This window comes from Gobio gobio, assembly GCF_949357685.1.
Source record: "Gobio gobio genome assembly, chromosome: 4".
Lineage (NCBI taxonomy): Eukaryota > Metazoa > Chordata > Actinopteri > Cypriniformes > Gobionidae > Gobio > Gobio gobio.
Window position 1 is genome coordinate 27,081,443 of NC_137100.1, and position 22,524 is coordinate 27,103,966.

The 22,524-nt window shown below is 38.1% G+C and overlaps 1 protein-coding gene across 1 annotated transcript in view; it reads right to left on the bottom strand.

Moving 5' to 3' along the window:
• Positions 1 to 22,524, bottom strand: part of adgrv1 (adhesion G protein-coupled receptor V1) — a gene marked incomplete at its 5' end in the record, with an annotated part of 162,086 nt that overhangs the window by 26,463 nt on the left and 113,099 nt on the right. The window contains 3 exons of the mRNA XM_079814345.1: positions 3,826 to 3,983; positions 6,129 to 6,307; positions 12,087 to 12,203. Coding sequence (XP_079670471.1) covers positions 3,826 to 3,983; positions 6,129 to 6,307; positions 12,087 to 12,203 — 454 coding nt within the window. The remainder of the gene's footprint in view (positions 1 to 3,825; positions 3,984 to 6,128; positions 6,308 to 12,086; positions 12,204 to 22,524) is intronic.

Here is a 22,524-nt window from a genome sequence, read left to right on the forward strand (position 1 = left end):
CATACTTCACAACACAAACACGCCTCATTAAAAGAGCTGAAGGATATTCCTGAGCAATAAGGCTTTTCCAAGAAAATCACTGCACTGTGAAAAAGCACTACTTCTCTTAAGATCACATTGAACAACTGCAAAAGCCAAATTAATTCTTTAAATAGGGTTGAGGTAATTATCTCCCCACAGGCCTTGGAAAGAACACCTCTGCCTAGTGGCTAAAGGTTGACTCTTTAATATCTTGGCTCTAATGTGGTTCTTCTGGGGCTGAAAATCCCTCCAGACATTTTAAAGAGCACCTCAGAATATCTCAAAAGCAAGTCACAGTCACATTTATCTACCAGTTTAGAGATGCAAGTGGTCATTTTATTTAGACTATTGATTTTCACAGTTTGGTTAAAACCATGCAAAATTGAATTGCATGTTAAATTAACTAGGAATTGGAGATGCCGGTGGGTAAGGAGACACTTGTGAGGACAGACAGAAGCCGAAATGGGATGTGGTGGCTGTGGCCTTAGGCAATGTCAGAACTTTTTTTCTCTTTAAAATCTTTCTATATTTACTTTATATCTAAATTTAGTTTCCAACAGGTTGACCGGCCCACCGGGAAAAGTTATTTTGCTCGTTGTGGCCAGTTCATCCATGTCCCGAGCTGAATGTTTGGTTTGACATGTAATCAAGCAGTAACACACCCTGGAAGAGTCAACATCTAAGACCTGCTGAGTGTTAACAGGAAAGAGCGAGTTTACTGGACGCATATTTATCTGACTGTGCGTCTTAGAGTGTCGTTAAACACATCCGGCATGAAGGAGCAAATTTGCAGCATAATGTATTTGCTGTGTGTCCTGCAATATGAAAAAGCATGAGTGGGAGTTCTACAGTGAGGTCATTGTGTTTGCGAGCAAAGGGTGGGCTGACGGTGCAGCCTTCTGTAATAAAGTTGAGTGGTTTAGGATTAGGCCGTTGTTCTGCGAGCATGCTTGCGCACAAAGAGGAAAGCTAACATTGCACATGGCAACCCTTGCTGACCACCCACACGCACACTGTACAATACCACCATTTAAAGCCCAGAACAGCAGTTACGGGTAAACAATGAAACCATCACGGTGGATTAACAAGTGAAAGGCAGTGTTTAACATGCTAATTGTACAAACATTGGTTGGAAGGTGCTGATATTACACTTTTGAACAATTATCATTTTGAGGTTAAACATGAAGGTGGAGGTTGTGAACACTAAATAGATAATCATCTAGTTTGTCTAGATTGTAATTGAGCTTAAAAACAAGACTGACAACATACACATTTACTCAGCAGTGGAGAAGCGAGTTAGACTAGATTTAATCCAATGATCTACAACCTACTCAAAACTGCTGAGGACACTTTTAAAAGAAAGGAAAGACTAACAAACCACAATAGAAAGTAAAACATTATTTGGAAGGTTTGTAATTATTTGGAAGGCAGTGCAATACTCTGGAAAGCACAAAGCAGACTGGATCATCAGATTGTTGAAGGATTAGTTCACTTCAGAATTAAAATTTCCTGATAATTTACTCACCCCCATGTCATTCAAGATGCTATGTCTTTCTTTCTTCAGTCAAAAATAAATTAAAGGAATAGTTCACCCAAAAATGAAAATTACCCCATGATTTACTCACCCTCAAGTCATACTAGGTGTATATGACATTCTTCTTTCAGACGAATACAATCAGAGTTATATTAAAAATTGTCCTGGCTCTTCCAAGCATTATAATAGCAGTGAATGGCTGTTTCTGTTTTGAAGTCCATAAAAGTGCATCAATAAAGATTAATAAAGGGTCTTTAGAAGCAAAGCGATTTGTTGTGTAAGAAAAATACCCATATTTAAAACTTTACAAACTGTAATCTCTAACTTCCGCTAACTGTCGTACACGCGTTCACGAGAGACTGGTGTTCCAGCGCATGACATATAGTTTGTAAAGTTTAAAATATGGATATTTTTCTTACACAAATGCATCACTTCGCTTCAGAAGGCCTTTATTAACCCCACAGGGCCGTGTGGATTACTTTTATGATGGATAGACGCACTTTTATGGACTTCAAAACAGAAACAGACATTCACTGCCATTATAAAGCTTGGAAGAGCCATGACATTTTTTATTATACCTCCTATTGTATTCGTCTAAAAGAAGAATGTCATATACACTTAGGATGACTTGAGGGTGAGTAAATCATGGGTAAATTAGTAAATCTAATTTTCATTTTTGGGTGAACTAAGTTTTTTGAGGAAAACATTCCAGGATTTTTCTCTATATATACCCCTTTTTCCAGTGCTGGTGCTGGTTTGGAGCCAGAGTTCGGAGCCAGAGTAGTTTCAAATCGGGTCTTTTCACACCCAAAGCACCAGCTCCGAATCAGGAAAAGTGGTTCTTAAGTAGCACCAAAACATTGCTGGTCTAGAAGTAAGAACCGCTTGCGTCAGGGGCTGGGGGCGGGGTTACCTTGACCAACAAGACGAACACAAACTTGTGACTGCCATTTTTGAAATAGCAGCTAATGGAGCTAATTGTGGGTCGATTGTAATCTCTGTGTATACAAATCACGGTGAGCTGCACGAATGCGTTGCATTAGCTGTGTTTTGATGCCGATGTTGGATCGTAAAGCCATGAGCATCAATAGTAACACAGCGCTCACCATTGTTGATGGAAGGCGAGATTCGAGATGCATCGGTGCTGTGCAGAACGATCGCCCGTATGACATCAAAGTACAGTGAGAGCATACGACTGACTCCTTATTTTAAATCGCTTATGCGGTATTTTGATATCATGCGCGGATCGGTCTGCGCAGCGCCGATGCATCTCGAACAAGCCTGGTGTGTTTCAGTGTTTGTGTTTCCCGCTGCCTCGCTAGCATTGCTGAGAAAGATGAGACGTATACAGTGACATAAGACCTCTCTCAGTCCACAGGCTCTCTAGCATGTGGAAAGGCAAACCGGTTCTTAGAAGGCTCGTCAGTCGAACCAACTCCGAACTGGCATTAGCACTGGCTCTGAACTAGCACCCGGTTCATTCTGGTGGAAAAGGGGCATCCATGTACTTCAACGTCAACCAACAGGTTTAAGGTTCAAATTGCAGTCTCAATGCAGCTTCAAAGAGCTCTACACGATCCCAGCCGAGGAATAAGGGTCTTATCTAGCGAAATGATCTGTCATTCGCAAAAATATATATAAATGTTCTTATATACTTTTTAACCACAAAGGCTCATCTTGCACTGCTCTGCGATCCGCCACGAATTATGAAATCACGTTGAAAAGGTCACGTCATTTTCTCCTCCAAATTTAAAATAGATATATATATATATTTTTTTTCTTTTTAAATGACAAATCATTTCGCTAGATAAGACTCTTATTCCTCAGTTGGGATCGTGTAGAGCTTTTTGAAGCTGCATTGAGACTGCAATTTGGACCTTCAACACTAAAGTCCACTGTATGGAGAAAAATCCTGGAATGTTTTCTTCAAAAAACGTAATTTCTTTTCGACTGAAGAAAGAAAGACATAAACATCTTGAATGACATGGGGGTGAGTAAATTGTCAGGAAATTTTTATTCTGAAGTGAACTAATCCTTTAAGCAATCTGCTGGTTGCTTAACAACAAGACACTTGCCAAAGGAAAGCACCTTCTCTTAGTTTACTTTCGGTTTCTCTGATTATCATCAGTTCTTTATTTTAAATGCACCGGTTTCTTGTAATGTTCACTGCAGTGACAATATCCTTGCCCTGCTGAAATGGTGGGATACCTTGAGGCTATTTATAACCCAACTTGTAAAATTGTGTGTAAAAAGAACACTAGCTTACACACCTGAGCTGTTTGTTCGCCCTCGGTAGACGTCATCATAAGCCTTCCACTGCTGAGTGACCTGATACGCATGGATGAAGATCACCAGCACCCCCACCAAACAAATGAGAGGAACCAGAGCAGCCGTACAGAGAGCAGCATATACATTTGGGATGAAGCAACTACAAAGATGACAAGAAATACAAAACAGAAAATAAATATTTTCAGTACACAATAAAGAGGATTGATTGGTACACATACTGTCAGGTTTATGGTTGTGTGTTTGTGTATTTAGTATTCCATGAAAGAACGATGGGCATCCTTATGAAGTTTTATGAATGTTGTCTACATTCACTTCTGGACTACAAAAACACAAACTAAAGATGGAATCTCCTGAGATTCTCTCTTTTTGTCTTTCTCGGACTCCTTTCTATCTAAGGAATTTCTTCCAGTCTGCGTTTGTTTTTGTCCTCTGTTATGAAGTCTCTGGTTGGTATTTGGAATGGGAAAGCTTTGGGAAACTCAATCCAGAGTAATCTTGTTATGACGTGATATGTATCAAAATAAGCAGCAGTTGCATTCTGTTCACAGGCCTGGCATCTCAGACAGAATGGACAAACACAGTCCGTACTCATTTCATAGAGCAGAAATGTAGCCATAATAGAATTCAAAGCATTTGAAATGCCTGTAGGGAAATAAACAGGCCATTTTTCACTAGACTTCATCTGATTATAATTGAGAAACACTAGCAAGGTTTAGTGTAATATGCCTGTCTATCTTCACATACAGAAAACAACACACATTTTTTAAATAAGAAATAAACGTGGTTCAGTTTACCTGCAAAAAAATACCTGTAGAGTAACTAGTATTGCAGTCTTCTGGAAGTTCTCAGCCATTCACACAAATGTTTTTTACTATTATTAATTTTTTTGCGACACAACCCAACAAGGTCTAGAGATTTTGAATGTGTCATGAGTGAGACACTGTAAAAGATGAGACAACAGTGTCTGTGTCTAGTGCATGTTTACTTACAATAACAGTGGAAAATCAGAGCAGTGAAATGCAAAAACATGTTCCGTGTGAAGCGTCACTTACAAATGTCCTTGCATAGTTTAATTAGTATTTAAATTATACACTTATATTGTTATTAAAGGTTTCTTGCACACACAAAAAAACGCTCAACGTGTAGTTTTTATGACCGTTTTTCTCCCTCCTTCCCTCCAGTGTTGTTAGCATTTATTAAAACTATTAAAAGTCATTTTCACTAATTGAAATAAACCTGAAATACAAGGAAATATAAATATTAAATGAAAAACTTAAATGAAAAGGAGAAATGTTGCCCTGGTAGGAAAAAAAACAACAACCTAAAACTGAAATTAAAATAAATAGAAATATCCAAAAACTAATAAAAATGACTAATAATGAAAAAAAAACTAACTAACATTTAAACAAAAAAACCCCCTGAAACTATAAAAATAAAAGCTAAATCAAAATAATAATAAATACTATAATAGTATATAAATAATACTAAAATAACACTCAAGAAAAAAAAACTATGGAACATATGGAGTGGTTAAATCTGACCTTTAAACTAATGTGCTTCTATTACTACAAGCATTTGACTCCTCACAGGCCGCTGAAGCCCAATGGTACGGGAAAAGGCGGGAACTGCGGTGGCCTGTGAGGTGAGGTGACATCATTTGTTTGTTCTTGGAAAGAGAGATGTTTGGCTTTCATGAGTCAGCTGGGAGTTTACTTGCTAAAAGCTTCTTTGAGACAGGGTGGAGAGGAGTGGCCTTAGTCTTCTTTTATCACTTCAGTCTTGGCTGCGGTGAAATCGAACGTATGCACAATCTCATAAACACAGAGGGGCTAAAAATAGAAGCTCTTCCCGACTTACCAATAACAGACCCTGACCACACACAATCAAATAATGTAAACTGGGCAAATAAGACTGTGTTTGTGCTTTGTGTGTGTGTGTGTGTGTGTGTGTGTGACAAAAATTGCTTACAATACATTAACACAGGAAATGAGTAACTATGAGTCTGAAACAGTGACCAAAATGTGGGCATTCACGTTTGTGGATGCATTAAGTGTTTACGAATAAATCAAACCTTGTAAGTAAGAGAACTTCTACGTAAAGTACAGGAATATGTTACAACCTCCCTTTACAGACATTTAGGGATGGATCTCCTAATTTGGTAACAGTTTGTTTGACATCTCTACTCTACAGCATTTATAATAAATACATGTACAAGTGTATGGTATGTCCTCATTTAGTTAAGTAAATGTGTGTATGTGTGTGAGAATGATATTCACAAACTCACAGATCTCCTTGCACCAGGCCATACACACTATGGATGCTCCATCCAAAACCTCCCAGCAGGACCACAACCAGAATGATGATGACCAGAGCAGGAAGTCCCCAGCTGAGCAGGACGTAGAGAAGATAGCGCCTCTCTGTGTGCTCGTCATTCATCACCAATATCTGCCAGAAGTTTATCGCCTGGGAAAGACGACAGAAATGTTACTAAATAAATAAATGGAAACATGGCCGGGTAACAAACAAGCATGATTTTTTTTTGGCATGACAAAAAAGATGGCTGATTAATGTTCTGAAAAGACTAGGCACCAAGAGCCAATTACAAGAAAGAATGTATGGAATTTCATTTCAGTGACTACTCAAACTGTTTGCTCAGTTAGCCTACTTTATTTTAGGCATTTAGGTACTTCAGCAAAGAGTTCAAAATCAACATTAAAATGAAGCCCTAAGGTGGCACCTTCATCCATCAGCATTAGCTCCATAAATGGATAGGAACTGTGGCAGCTCTGTTTTGCTGTGCTGGGAACTTGGATAAGAGATGAAGAGAAAAGAAAAGCTGGCAGGACTTTGTATTAGCTTTTGGGTGTCCAAACACGCTGCAATCCAGCCTCTTTGTAATTATGGAAGAGTTCGGCACTACGCCACTGAGATTGGCCTGTCTCGCAACTTCCATTGATCCGGCACTTCAACCATGGCAGTATATGGAGTCTCTGAGATCTACTAGATGTCTATTTTAGCACAGGCTGAATCACGAGTCCCAGTGCGTAGAAAGAAACTCTTAGATCAATAGTTTTCATTGATAAAGTATATGTTTGTCAGTGCCCTTTTAAAGTAGGCATGGAATATCTTTCAATTACCATTCAAAGCTGGAATACACTACATGACTTTTAAAACAGATTTGCAGTCTGGCGGAATCAATGCTGTTGCCAAAAGTGAGAACCAGTCAACAGATTTCGTTCTTCAGACTATGATCTGGTCTGAGTATATCAAACATCTAATATTGAGGCAATTTTAGAACTAATATTTGTTTTCATTTGTCCAGCATTTCCTAGCAACAAGGTGTGCGTTTCTGTGTAGGGTATGTTCGGAACGTCTGGAAAGTCTGGTAGTATATGATCCTCAGTTGTTCAGTGTATGATGCCCAGTTTTTCTTTGTAACCATTTACAAAGTCGGCAAGTGTGTGACACTTAGGATTCTAGTATTCCTAAAAATCTGTTCGGATTTTAAAAGTTGTGTAGTGTATTATAGCCTTGAGCAAACAAAACTCGCATTGTTTTATACCCATTTTCTCTCATTGAATTTTGCAAATCAAGTAACAGAAAAATTTGCATGGTGCAATTTCCCATCTTGCAGGTCGGTTGTAGAAGATGCAGCAGTCTACCATAGTCTGGAATAAACTGGATTGTGGGTTGTTACGGAATAAGATGCAGCTTTTTAACGCTGACATATGGATCAGGGAAATTAAACCACAATGATAAAAGTGCAAATTAATTAAGTTAAGTTGTATTCAGTGATGGGAATAACAGCGTTATAGATAAACGGCGTTACTAACGGAATAATTTTTTTCAGTAACGAGTAATCAAACGAATTACTGTTTCTCCCATTACAACGCCGTTAGCATTACTGAGAAAAAAATGTGGCGTTACTCTAATAGAGCCTGTTCGGATGAAAACCACTTCAGTGAGCTCACTGTCAGTCGGACCTGCAACATGTGTGTGTGTGCGCGCGCGCCAGCCATGCGTGTTTGGGGTGGTACACATCACTGATGATGATTGGTGGGTGGGAGACAAGGTTGAGGTTGATAGGTTGAGTTTACACCTATTTTTTTACGGTCTATGGCTCACACACACACACACACACCTATGACGCACACGCATATCCACAGTCAGCGATGGCAAGTCCAACGACCTCAAAGGTAGCTTTCGCAAACTGGAAGTATAAGCGCTACTTTTTTCTCGTTGAGGTGAAAGGTAAAAATGTTTATGCAACTTATGCCCAAGAAGAAAGAGTTTCTCCACGTCGGTGGCAAGTAATTCTAATCTAATGAAGCGCCTCACATCATCACAGGCCGCCACAAAATTAGTGGCTAAAAACCCAGGTGATAACGTGAGCTCCACTACCAAAGGAGTAGTATAGTACTGATAATATTTACACAATATTTACACTATAGTAGGTCTACTGATAATATTTACAATAATGTATTGAATTTGATAGGTGTCTCTCACAGCAACATTACAATAGTGTAATGTACAATGTTTTATAATAGTAATTTATTCTATTTAGTGTCCAATTCATTCATTTAACATATCTAATATTGGGGGCATCCAAGTTATTTGACATATTTGAACATTTGAAAAAAACAACAACAACCAAAGTAACACAGTAGTTACTTTCCCTGGTAATTAGTTACTTTTATAATGATGTAACTCAGTTACTATTTGTAAGAAGTAACTAGTAACTATAACTAATTACTTTTTTAAAGTAACGTGCCCAACACTGGTTGTATTACAAGCTGTTATGGCAGCTGTTTTGAGGTCGTTTTGAGATAAAGACAAGCACATGTTCAAATCATTCTCTCCAGGATGCAAATACTTTCCAGTCTGAATCATGATTTACCTTTCCCACCAAAGACAACTTGTGTGTGATTTATTCCATGTGTGTTTTTATAAACTCACGCCCACATCAGCACATCAACACACTTACATAATTATAGTGTCATACATACTTTTGGCCCTTTCACAATTTATTGCCCTGCCGACCTAAAACTAGCTGGTTAGTTTATTTCATGTTCTCTTGCATAATCTTTCAACAGCAGTTCATCAAGTGCCAATAGAGATTACATGCACTATGTAAACTGCTAAACCCCTGGTGTTTTTCAGCATCATTGAGGAAAACAAGATAATCCCACTATGTGAGCAAAACAGCCTTTGATTTCAAGAAGTTCAATTTAGGTGAGAGGTTCCTCTAGGGTCGGTGTTTGGTCCTATGTCTTTTCAACCTCAACTACCACATGAGCCCAGATGTTTGTGTTCTGTGTGGGTCTTTGGGGGATTAAAAGCCATGTTCTTTTTTTACTGCATTAAGCATATTCTGGCCAAATCCTGTTTTTGTTTCTGGAGAACAAGACAACCTTCACAGCTATGAGTGAATTGACTTCCAGAGACAGGTTTCTGTGCTTAGAAGGGATTACTGCACAAAGAAAAAGAAGCAGAGAGCAGGAAAAGGGTAAAAGGTCCAGCAACAGTTCTATGTTTAATTTTCAAAAGGTCTCTGAACAGCTATTGCAGGCGTGCTGGAACACCTGCCTACAAAATCCCCACTAGAAGAGTAACACATAGCCGGAACATGTCAGGCAGCACATAATGTAAATCATGTGTTTCCTAACAGATTGAACTATGTGAATTAATTAGGCCCCATTCCTGAGCTGACAATGGAAAGTTATGATGATCAAACATTAATATAAAGAACAAGTCTGCTATTTTGCAGAAGTGTTGTTCTTCACGCACGCACACACACGCAGACATAAAAAAATATGCTTGCCTTAGTAATTTGCCTATTGATACAAGCTTCCTGTTCATGGTGTTGTTTTTATGTGCAAACACTCCTTCCTTTTAAGCAACAAGTCAAATACCAAAGGCCTTTTGATATTTTGCTGGATTCTCAAAAACTCTTATGAGATTATGCCCTAATCATAGTTACAAATACACATCAGAGAGAAAAGTGGGACACAGAAGTAATCTAAAATAATCTGGTTTCTGAGGTTGGGAGGGGTCTTTTTTCTTTTCTTGAGGGTAAAACCTTTTCAGGCAGTCTATTGTCTGAGGATAAGTTATCAAACTAGTAAACAATGGCAATGTGTGTTTAATGAAATAATTAAATTTACAATGGTGAAACGTATATTTTTCTCTCCATAAGTAAGCTCATCGATTAAATAAAGGTTTGTGGACTTTCCCGGAGGGCCGATTGGTGAAGTGAGGGAGGTATTTAAAATGCAGCGCATTGGTAACTGCAAAATGCTTGCGCCACACTTCTGCCGCTCTATCAAGTGATGAACTGCGCAAGTCATTAGATCCACGATTTAATCAGACAGCGCAGATTCCGCCAAATCCATTCAGATTTTACTAAGAATTTTGTGTTATACAGTCGTGTGGTGAATCTACATGTAGCTGAAAACAGTCTTGACCATGTAAACTACATGATGAGGTAAATTGTCAACCCAGCACCCGTATTATAATACCTTGGAGCTATGAGCACTGTAGAAATATGGTGTTTTGGCAGAAATATGTTTATTAAAAATGTTGCTGTTATTACTTATATTAAATATTGGGGAGTATAAATCTCTTTCATTGAGTTTGTTTTTGTGTTTACACAATTATTATTATTTTTAAATACTATAGTTTATTAACATTTATTTCTATTTTAGAAACCATATCCATGGTAACAAAGAGTGTGGTTTTACCTGCGACTGCCATGATCTTATAGCCTGGATGCCAGCCGAATTTAGCCCCGCCCACAAAATGTTTTGCTCGGGCAATTCGGTCTGGACTCGCACCATAGAGAAGGAATTATGCCCGAACAGAAACTGTTCGGACCAATGAAATTGTCAGGGCGGGCTTTAGACGATGATGGACAGATGATCAACAGTAACGTAATCATCCACGTCATCGAAGGCTCTTGGGTTGAATTTGCTCTTATCCTAAACGGAGAACTTGTTCGTATATGCGTTCACCTTTACTATTTCTCTCAGAAACGATGATCGTGTTGGTAAGTACTCTGTGTATCCTTAAATTATTTTATTACTGCCAAAGATCGTTTACACTCATCTTTTTCTTGTAACGTTACTTAATCCAGCGTGCGTGCAAACAGGGTTTCCAAGTGTTTTTGCAATGTCGCGCACAATTGCTACTCAAAATAAATAAATACTATAGCCCAAAACTATAACTTTCCGGGGGGTTCTCCGGAAAAAAATGGCGTTTGGTTGGCAAAATATGTTATTTTGGCAAGGTTGCCTGCTAAAATTCGCATTCCTGGGTTTATATAATCACATAATTGGGGTCGCTTCAACCCGCGGACATGGAGAAAAAAAAAGACTTGGTAACAGTGCAGTTGAGTTCTGTTGACATTTGACAACTAACGTTACGCGTCGCTCCGTTGCTCTGATTGGTTGTGGGTCTATCCAATTGAGGTCTTTCCTGGCTCGGTTGAAACACGCCCCATAATCAAAGCTCAATGGAGCGGTACCAGACTCATATTCTGACTAGAATTGAGTATGGCCACGCCAGGCTAATGATCTTACTAATAGTTGAACTTTTTAATTGTTGAAGTAAATGTTAATTCAATTAGAACTTGATGAAATCTAAATATCAGTGTCTTACATAAATTAGGTGTTAACTCTTTATCAATGTTACTGTTAAAAGGATAGATCACCCACAAATACAATTTACTCTCCCTCATATCATTCCAAACCTGTATGTCTTTCTCTCTTCTCTGAAACATAAAAGAAGATATTTTGAAGAATGTTGGTAACCAACCCATTTGGGTTACCCTTGACTTCTTTTAAAACAGACATTTCTCAAATGATCTTCATTTATGTTCCTCAGAAAGAAAGTCCTACATTTGGAATGACATTAGGGTGAGCAGTAAATGTACCTACTTTATAGCATACTAGCTCAAAATCAGTGCTTTACTGTCACGCGCATTTCTAAATTTACAGAAAAATGTATTTAATATAAATTAAATATTACTGTATTTGCAGTAAATGCAATAAAATATATTATTTGTTTCTGTCCTATTTTATTTATTTATTTTTTACTTAAAATCAGGGCCCCAACCCCAGCAAAACATTCATGGGGTGTGAACAACTGTCATACAGGTTTGAAATAATATGACGGTGAGTAAATTGATTTTTGATTTAAGTGTGGTCAATGCCAAAATTTGTAGAAGACAAAAGTAAAGTTTTACCTGTATGAGCATCCAGCTGAACTGGCTGAGGTGGAAGTAATGGAAGAAGAGGCCAAGAGTAGCACAACTTTCTTCTGAGAACACACGTCCCCGGAAAGCAGAGACCAGGAAACAAATCTGAGAAACACAGAAGGACAGATACATCAGCAGAGGCCCTGGGATCATCATACACCCGGTACACAATCAGCAAAATACACACAGTCAAAATGACCCAGAACATATTTGTCCCTTCCTAAATCATTTATACATTTATGAGTGGAGGACTGTTACATCACACTGCAGAATGGACAGCCAGAAAAAGCAACAGTTGGTAAATCTCTGTGTGTGTGTGTGTTTGTGGGTCTACTGAGTTCTTAAGCAGCATAGACAGTTTTACTAAAATTAGTTGTTAGAAAAAAACAACAACAAAAAAAACAACATGTTGTAAGTGTGTAAGGTATGCGTCTGGTGAATATTTTATACATTTGTTATATTATATGTGACCCTGGACCACAAAACCAATTTTTTGAGATTTATACACCATGAAAGCTTTCAATTGATGTCCTATTTGTTAGGATAGGACAAAATTTGGCTGAGATACAACTATTTGAAAATCTGTAATCTGAGGGTGCAAAAAAATCTAAATATTGAGAAAATTGCCTTTAAAGTTGTCCAAATGAAGTCCTTAGCAATGCACATTACTACTATATATATATATATTAGGTGCACCTGTTTGAGGTTGTTAGCTGCATAAAGACACCTGTCCACCCCATATAATCAGTAAGAATCCAACTACTAACATGGCCAAGACCAAAGAGCTGTCCAAAGACACTAGAAACAAAATTGTACACCTCCACAAGGCTGGAAAGGGCTACGGGGAAATTGCCAAGCAGCTTGGTGAAAAAAGGTCCACTGTTGGAGCAATCATTAGAAAATGGAAGAAGCTAAACATGACTGTCAATCTCCCTCGGACTGGGGCTCCATGCAAGATCTCACCTCGTGGGGTCTCAATGATCCTAAGAAAGGTGAGAAATCAGCCCAGAACTACACGGGAGGAGCTGGTCAATGACCTGAAAATGACCACCGTTTCCAAGGTTACTGTTGGTAATACACAAAGACGTCATGGTTTGAAATCATGCATGGCACGGAAGGTTCCCCTGCTTAAACCAGCACATGCCCAGGCCCGTCTTAAGTTTGCCAATGACCATTTGGATGATCCAGAGGAGTCATGGGAGAAAGTCATGTGGTCAGATGAGACCAAAATAGAACTTTTTGGTCATAATTCCACTAAACATGTTTGGAGGAAGAAGAATGATGAGTACCATCCCAAGAACACCATCCCTACTGTGAAGCATGGGGGTGGTAGCATCATGCTTTGGGGGTGTTTTTCTGCACATGGGACAGGGCGACTGCACTGTATTAAGGAGAGGATGACCGGGGCCATGTATTGCGAGATTTTGGGGAACAACCTCCTTCCCTCAGTTAGAGCATTGAAGATGGGTCGAGGCTGGGTCTTCCAACATGACAATGACCCGAAGCACACAGCCAGGATAACCAAGGAGTGGCTCTGTAAGAAGCATATCAAGGTTCTGGCGTGGCCTAGCCAGTCTCCAGACCTAAACCCAATAGAGAATCTTTGGAGGGAGCTCAAACTCCGTGTTTCTCAGCGACAGGCCAGAAACCTGACTGATCTAGAGAAGATCTGTGTGGAGGAGTGGGCCAAAATCCCTCCTGCAGTGTGTGCAAACCTGGTGAAAAACTACAGGAAACGTTTGACCTCTGTAATTGCAAACAAAGGCTATGTACCAAATATTAACATTGATTTTCTCAGGTGTTCAAATACTTATTTGCAGCTGTATCATACAAATAAATAGTAAAAAAAAAGCATACATTTTAATTTCTGGATTTTTTTTTTTTAGATTATATCTCTCACAGTGGACACGCACCTACGATGACAATTTCAGACCCCTCCATGATTTCTAAGTGGGAGAACTTGCAAAATAGCAGGGTGTTCAAATACTTATTTTCCTCACTGTATATATTTAGTAGTATTACTACTACTTCTTCATGGAACATGATCTTTACTTAATATCCTAATGATTTTTGGCATAAAAGAAAAATCGATAATTTTGACCCATACATTGTATTGTTGGCTATTGCCACAAATATACCTCTGCGAATTATGACTGATTTTGTGGTCCAGGGACACATATTTATTTTAATTTGAGCAAAGAAAATTTGGACACAACATACATACAGTATATAGGCTATTGTATAAGATTCTATATTCTTTCTGACAGCTGACTTTAGAATCTAGTTTCCTGTTTACAGGATATGACAAATTCCAAGAGCCAATGTCCACTTCAGGAACAGTGCAAAACCTTATCAAACAAAAACAACTGGGCTTGTCTGCGACCTCTCATAACTGTATTTGTGGATACACAAAAAAACTGGCAGCCATCTAATGTGGAGGGCACTAGGTAACGGTCTAGTCAGTGAACAGTGTAACCCTTTCAATGCAAACAACACAGTTTTTTTTTTAACTGAGTCCCTGTTGGGAAACCCAAATTAAGGGGAAACTGTCTGTGGAAAACCTATATTGGCTGCTGAGTGAAGGGAAATGTGGAATCACTACAGCCGGATTGGCATTAAATGAGGTACTGTTGGGATAAAAGTCAGGAGGGCAGTGAGTGGTGTGAAAGGAAGGAAAAGAGAGCTTGGACATCCGTAGTGTGCAATGTCCATCGGGTGCATGCTGGGAAGCGTGATTCTGGGTAGTCGTGAGTTGGCGTGGAAATGCGGTAATGCTGCCAAAAAAGCTGAATGTGTGTTAGTTAGCAAAAAAATAAGCTCAAATAAAGCTTTGCTCATTCGGACATATTCATTTACGATCTGTCTTCCTTCCATTTTCTGACCTAAATTTGCTTTGTATAAAAAAAACTGACAAATATTACGGACGTACAATATGAGAATTTACAGAACATAAATATTATAGGTTATTTTTGAGGTTATTACAAATTATTGTTGGGTTTGTGTGATATTTGCTCTTATTATTGAACAGGACTTAAACCAAATAAGATTTTTATATTTTCTGATGAAAATGTGCCTGTGCAAAACTCAACACTACCATTCAAAACTTTGTCAGTAAGATTTTCGTTCTTTCTTTCTTTTCTTTCTCTAATCTGTTTTAAAGCATTAAAACTTATATTTATACTTCTATACTTCTACTTTATCTATCTATCTAGACACTTATCCTCCATAGCCTTACGTTACCAAAAAGGCAAATAGTGAGAAAAGAAAAAGCTTGAAAAGATTGTTTATGGCTACAGTTGCTAGGATTGTCGGCCGGCTTAGCAAAGGGTCAGTTGTTCACAGGTCTTCTTTTGTGTCACAGTACAAATACCCAATCACATTCAAACTAGAAACTCATTACAGACTCTACAGTGACACCTCCATTAATGCACACTGAGGCAAAGCCCATGTTTTTGTTCCTGTAGTTGTCCCTAGGGCGCACACCCGGGTGAGTAAACAGGGAGGAGATCTGATCAGGTTTCCATTTAATATGATCTGCCCATGCACACCCACTCACACGATCACATCAGTAACACTAGATGTTGATGGCAGGAGCACCATCCCTCCCCTAATAACCTTTCTGGATGGTTCTCTGGCCCACAATTGATCCCGTTGCCTTATGTAACAAAAGACACATTCAGAAAGATTTCTGAACATAAGCTAAAAGTAGCAGCTGTTCATCACAAACAACCCGTTCAGGTCATACATCAATCTACATAGGGCTTATCACTGGCCCCTAGCCCACCATTTATCCTGCAGTAATGTGTATAAATACCAGTGGTGGACGAAGTACACAAATTGAGTACTTAAGTAAAAGTACAGATATCCTCATTAAATATTACTCCTGTAAAAGTATTAGGTACTCATTTTAATTTTTACTCGAAAAAAATACAAAAGGTACTTAATTTTTTATGTACTTAAGTATTAAAAGTAAAAAGTACTGATCAATATTTAATAATTTTATATTATATATTTTATATAATTATCCTGCTAAAAGTACTTGGGGTAGCTGGGTCTGAAATCATGAATTATAATGAATTGTCAAGTAGCCAGCACCAGTCGGAAAGGAAGATTATGTATGTATTATGTATTTATCTGCAAGTAAGAAAACACTTAATTGTATTACCAAAACTTGTCATACACTATCAAAACATTAAATATATTAAAACATAAATTTAGGTTAGATACTGCGTGTGTGAAAACAAGTGAATAAAACACAATATATAACATATCTAAAAATGAGGAAAAACAAAATGTGTGTTGACAAACAATACAGAATTGGGCAAAATACAGAACATTTTAAGAACATAAGCTATGCCATACTAGTTTTATATCATTTGAAACCGCTATGGCAGCGGGGAGGATGCATGGGCATTAATTTGCGTTCTTTTATTGTTTTGTTTTTTACATAAAACCTACCCCGTTGAGAAGGTGATACGAATGTAGACATGTCTGCATTCAAGCATTACTATGAGCCAAACAGGCTAAACTTGAGGCTAAAAAGGTTGGGAACCACTGGTTTATATTATTTAATCTGTAAGTACTACTGTAAATAAGCTATATCATAGAACAAAAATATTCATTAAATCAATCCTTTATGCTGGGTAAAATAAACAACCCAATTTTCTGGGTAAAATTAGCCCAACCTGAGTTCTGTCATATATTTACCTAGCCCTTGGACAAAAAAACCCCAAACATGCACATGTGTACAGTATATGAAGAGAGAATGTATGTGTGTGAGAGTGAGTACAAATGCTTGTGAAAGGAGAATGTATGTGTGTGAGAGTACAAATATATGCTTGAGAAAAGAGAACGTGTGAGAGTACAAATACAGGGAGTGCAGAATTATTAGGCACGTTGATTTTCTGATCATATTTTTTTTCCAGGCACATTTGATCAATTCCAAACCACAGTAATCCTAATAACTACTATTGATTTAGTATTTAATAATTTATAAGTGATATATAATTGTTCATGAAGGCTGGAAATGGAAAAACACCTTATATTCAGGTGTGCAGAATTATTAGGCATGTTTTCTTTTACAGATAAATTGAGCCAAAAAAGAGATTTAACTCAGACTGAAAAGTCAAAAAGTATTAAATGCCCATGAGAAGGATGCAATACTAATGCAATACTAGACATTGCAGTTAAGGCGTGACCATTGGACAGTGAAATGCTCGTTGGGTCAGCAGGGTCAGACAAAAACATGTGGCGGAGAAAAGACACCTATTAACTGCAAAAGAATTAAGAATTAAGGTGAAGAATTAAGGGTGAAACCATCAGGAACCCTTTAGTCTCCAGCGCCACCATTTTCCAAAGCTGCAACCTACCTGGAGTCTCCAGAAGTGCAAGGTGTCAGGACCTCAGAGACTTCAGTTAGGTAAAGAATCCTAAAAAATGACCCCCACTAGATAAGAATCACAAGCTGAAGTGTTGTAAAATACATGAAGAAGGTTTTTTTATAGGCTTTATGGACAGATAGGTTGAGAATGACTCTTGAAGGACCAGCACCACATCCTCTAGTACCACTGTTTGAAGGATTCATCTTCCAGAATCTGGCAGTACGTTTTGGGAGTTCATTTTAATCCATCCTGAAGTCCGTTTTGCAGAGATGGACTAAAAATGAACTCCCAAAACACTGATGGGAGTGGAAAGTTCTGTGCGTGATCTATTGATGGTGCAGAAATGAAAGACCAGACGCAGCTGGATCATTTCCATAATGACCAACGCAAATGAGCATCTGGTTTAAGACCAGATTTTTTTGGGGGGCGGTAAATAATGCCGCAAATACCAGTAAATCCTTAGTAGATCACCTTGCATGATTCATTTAAATACTCTCCTCCCATACATTTTACACTCAAGTTCTGAAGATCTCTAGTCCTTGGCTCATTTTGAGTCAGACTTGTGAATTCAGGGAATTCTTAACTGGAGACCCGATCATTTGAATCAGTGAGTTGTTGACTTTGGCATCAGTCCAATGTGCGGATGAATAATTCAATGCGATTTGCGAGCTGACTTAACAGGTTCATTGAAAAGAATCAGCTCAGCTATAGCGTCTCGGAGCAGGATTTCTTCAGTTCAAAATAACAAGGTATGACATGTTTTAGGATGTGAAGTGTAGTGTAAAAGTAAATATTTTTCAAAAATAAAAATACTCCTTGGTAAGTACAGATGCTTGAAAAATGTACTTCGGTACAGTGAAGAAGTAAAAATACTTTGTCACTGTCCACCACTGTTAAATACAGGCGACATGGCTCCGACTTAACATCTCCTGATTAATGAGACATCAGCACCCCCGTCATGTGAAACGCATGGCCTCCGATGACATAATCAAAGCTGGATGGGGATAGCGGTTCATTCAGGGGCTTGAGATTGGAGAAGGGTGATAGAGAGCCACAGTGGAGATTAGAGGACCCTGTGTCTGGGACCTGTCTGGCCAGGAGTCAGTCCTCAGGACCTGATACACTGATAATGTGGACCTACTTATCCTTTTAGTACAGTCACTTAAGCCCAGAACAGGGAGTGGCAGAAAATAGACCATTCAATCTGATATGTGTTGTGTTTATAGGACGGATACTGCACTGCGCTGTACCATAAACAATATGGGTGTAAACTGTACATGTGTGCAGAACAGCTAATTTCATCACGAGTTAAAAATGTAAAACCCATCTGTACAAAACCTTTTTAGGGAGTTTTATATTTAATAAGTGAAAAAAATTTCCACTGCATTTACTAGAATACATTTATTACAAATAAATAAAACCAAATACTTTTTACTACTACTACTACTAATGACAGTAATAAAGATGAATGTTATATCAATAAATACAGATTCATGTATTTATTAACACGACTATATTATGCCCTTTTACAAAGTTTTTGGGGTCTAGAATAGGTCTTCATGATGGAATGTTCAAAAAGCACATCATTTTCCACTTATTTTACATTGTTGCAGCACCTCTTTTCCCAGTCTGTCAGTAATGCTCTGTTTAGCTCTGGTCTCTATGAAGCCCCTCCTTCTGAAAAGCATAATGTGCTCTTGATTGGTCAGCTGGACCAATGTGTTGTGAGTGGTCAACCGCTTCAAGTGTGTTACGGAAATGTCAAGCCCTTTACCATAACCGTGATTTTCAACACAATACTAACGCAACTCAACCAGGCCTCACCCTCCTTTTTTGTGTATGTTCTGGATGCAAATAATTTAAATGAGGAATATTGTGACGTGTTGTGTACGAAAGAAAACGCCTCGGTTACGTATGTAACTCTCGTTCCCTGAATATGGGTTATGTCAGTGACTGACGAAAGGGGGATTTCGCTATAGAGCCCTAAACAGGGCAAATTAGCGTGAGAGAGCAACTCCATAAAAGCGTAGATGGGAGTGGACAGTTCTGTGCATGATTTACTGAAGACTCGCAAATTAAAGCACACAGACACAGCCGGATCATTTCCATAATGACCAACGCAATCTACCCGTTAGTGTCTGGGTTAAGACGTGCTTTTTTTGGGCGGTAAACAATGGTGCAAACATCACTAAATTGAGAAGCGCAAACCTTTGTAAATCACCTCGCATGATTCATTTAAATACTCTTCTCCCATGAATTTTGAGCCTGAAAGAGAAACTACAAATGCATATGCTCTGTCCACACCTTTTCAGCGCTAATTTATTACTGTGTGTCTTCAGTAAATCTTGTCAGTAGTTTTTTAACGCCAAAAGAGGGTTTGCGCTAGGGCAATCTGTTAGTAAATCTGGCCCTAAGAAAGTAAAAAATGTACAAAAGCATAATAGGTCTTCTTTAAATTGGTTATAAACAAATAATACAATAAGTGTGGCTAATAAGTCACATTAAAAAAAGTTTACTGTTTATATGCTGTATCATGAACATTTTATGTCATAAAGAAAACACAATGTAATATCCAGCATAAAAAAAAACAAAAAAAAAACACTATATAACAGCAGGTCAAAAGAAATTCAAAATGTTCTCTAAGACCAATTGGTTCCTGATGAGACATAAGTCCTATTCGGGCGGTAATTGTTTCTCGTGGGGTCATAAGGTACTTTCATCATTGACAGGGGCAAGTCAGTGATTTTATTGCCGTCCGAATCCAGAATGTCAGTGTTTTTCTCCCACCACCCGTGTAAAAATCCACGGCCAAATTAACAACTGTTTTTTGACAAACACCAAGGTCGTGTGGGAATTGAATTGCCGTCTGAATCCACATCTCTGAGTTTTCATGAATATATCACTTCAAAATGCACTGTTTATATCCTTTTTGACCACTGCGGAGCACCGTACGGTTGCGCTTCGTTGTAATTTGGATGCATTTTATAGAGCTAGACTTTTATTACTGAAATGCTGGCAAGTATTTACAAGAGCAATATATTTCATCACCGCTCAAAAAATAAGAAGAAAAGCACGCAAACATTTGAAATGGGCCGTTATTACGGCAGCAATTATATATGTTAAAATAGCCAAGCCGCAAGTTTACCTGATGTAAATAAGAGGCTGTATTAACTTATTTCCGCTCATTTTGATTTGGAATAAAATGACATCCTTTATTTTGAGATAAAATACAAGACAGAAATCCATTTTAACTATAATGTGTTTTAAACAGATTTAAATAATTAAATAATAATAATGATATTATTTTCCTATTATGAAATTAAATATGCATTTATTCTTATTATACCGAGCATATGACATTTTATTTACAGCATACAATCATGTTATTGACCACGTGAGCAGCGCGTTCAGAGGTGCGCAGGATCACAAAACTTGCTCCTCCCCCGTAAAAAATTTGCCATCCGAATACAAGTTTTATCAGTGAGGTGGCATGCAAATTTATTTTTACGGACTTCCACATGAGAAACAATTACCGTCCGAATAGGTCTATAGAAACAGTCTCTGAGAGGCTTGTCATTATGGAGTCTGATAGATGAGTAACTCACAGTATTATCAGCTTTCTAATGACTGTGCGGGATTAGTGCCAGAGAGTCCTAACAATGACACTGTCTTATCAGACCAAAGGCCCAAGCAGACAGAAATTAGCTATTGTGATTTGTTTGGTTCTTTGTTTAGTTGCATAATGGCTGTGATGTGAAATAAATTAAACAAACAAACAAAACATTTGCATTAAATTAAATAGCTATCTACGTCCATTATATGTCTATGAACCAAGACAAAAACATAGATTGAAATGTAAATGATCTGAAAAAAAGAAATCTACATATCTACAGTTTAATCCAGCTAAATGTGGTGTTTAGATCATTTCCCTTAGGAGACAAAGAACAGAGATTAGTTATATTAAAATTATATATACTGTATATTAAATTATTATCTTAATCTTTTCAAGTATATCATGCTACCGGTTTAAAATTGACACAGAATATTTTTTTTGTGAGTTGCCAAGAAAGCTGGAAATGTAAATTGTTTTCTTCTTTTTTTGCAGTTAATTCACTGCTGACTCTGAGTTTCTACAGATATGCCCTACCCGGAGGAAGATATACTGAGCTTAAAATAGCCATACACCATGCATTAAAAACATTATCTCTTGACTGACAGGCAGATGATTGGGGAACCAGGCATATTAAGTGAGAATGACAGCCCAGCCAGGAGCAGGAGAGTAAAAGCTATACATCAGTAGTTGCTTTGGATAAAAACCATCTACTGCGGGACAAAATCGATATAAACAACACTAGTGGTTCTGTGACCTATGCATTTGCTTTATGTACAGTATGTCATTGGCCTTGACACAGCTTCTATAAGCCCAAAGTTTTGTTTTCTCATGATCACAACTTAATTGTAATTCTCGTGATCTCAACATAATGATTTAATAATTTCATCTTACAAGAAGAGAAAAAAAGCATGGTATGTCCCTCATAACTTCGCTGTTCAGCTGCAAAGCATTTAATGGCATCCGTCAACCATGCAGACATCCCGCCACACAAGTTGGCAGGGATTGGAATTGACCACATGTCACTACAGTATGACGATAAACTTGTTGCCTCCTTCTCAAGTGTCTAACGCTGATTTGTAATTGGTCTGTCACTGAAAGACACCGAGCTACATTAGCTGCAGTGAGTCCCTGATAAAAGTAAAAACCATCTTGCAGCAGCATATACAAGCTTAGAAATGGCCTTTATTACCTTTTGTTTCATGAAGGGGGGTGTGAAGGGAAATAATAATATTGGATGGGTCTCTGTAATCATTATCAAACATAAAATCTTCTGTAAAATATTTAATGTGCAAGTGGATTAACAAGTCAAGCAGGTAAATACATTAATATTTGCAGTCTGCAGAACCTCTCCAGTCCTGTACTCCATCTGTGTGCCATGAGTGCTACTATATATAGATACTCTGTTAGTCACAGATGCACCTCCCCCCTTTTC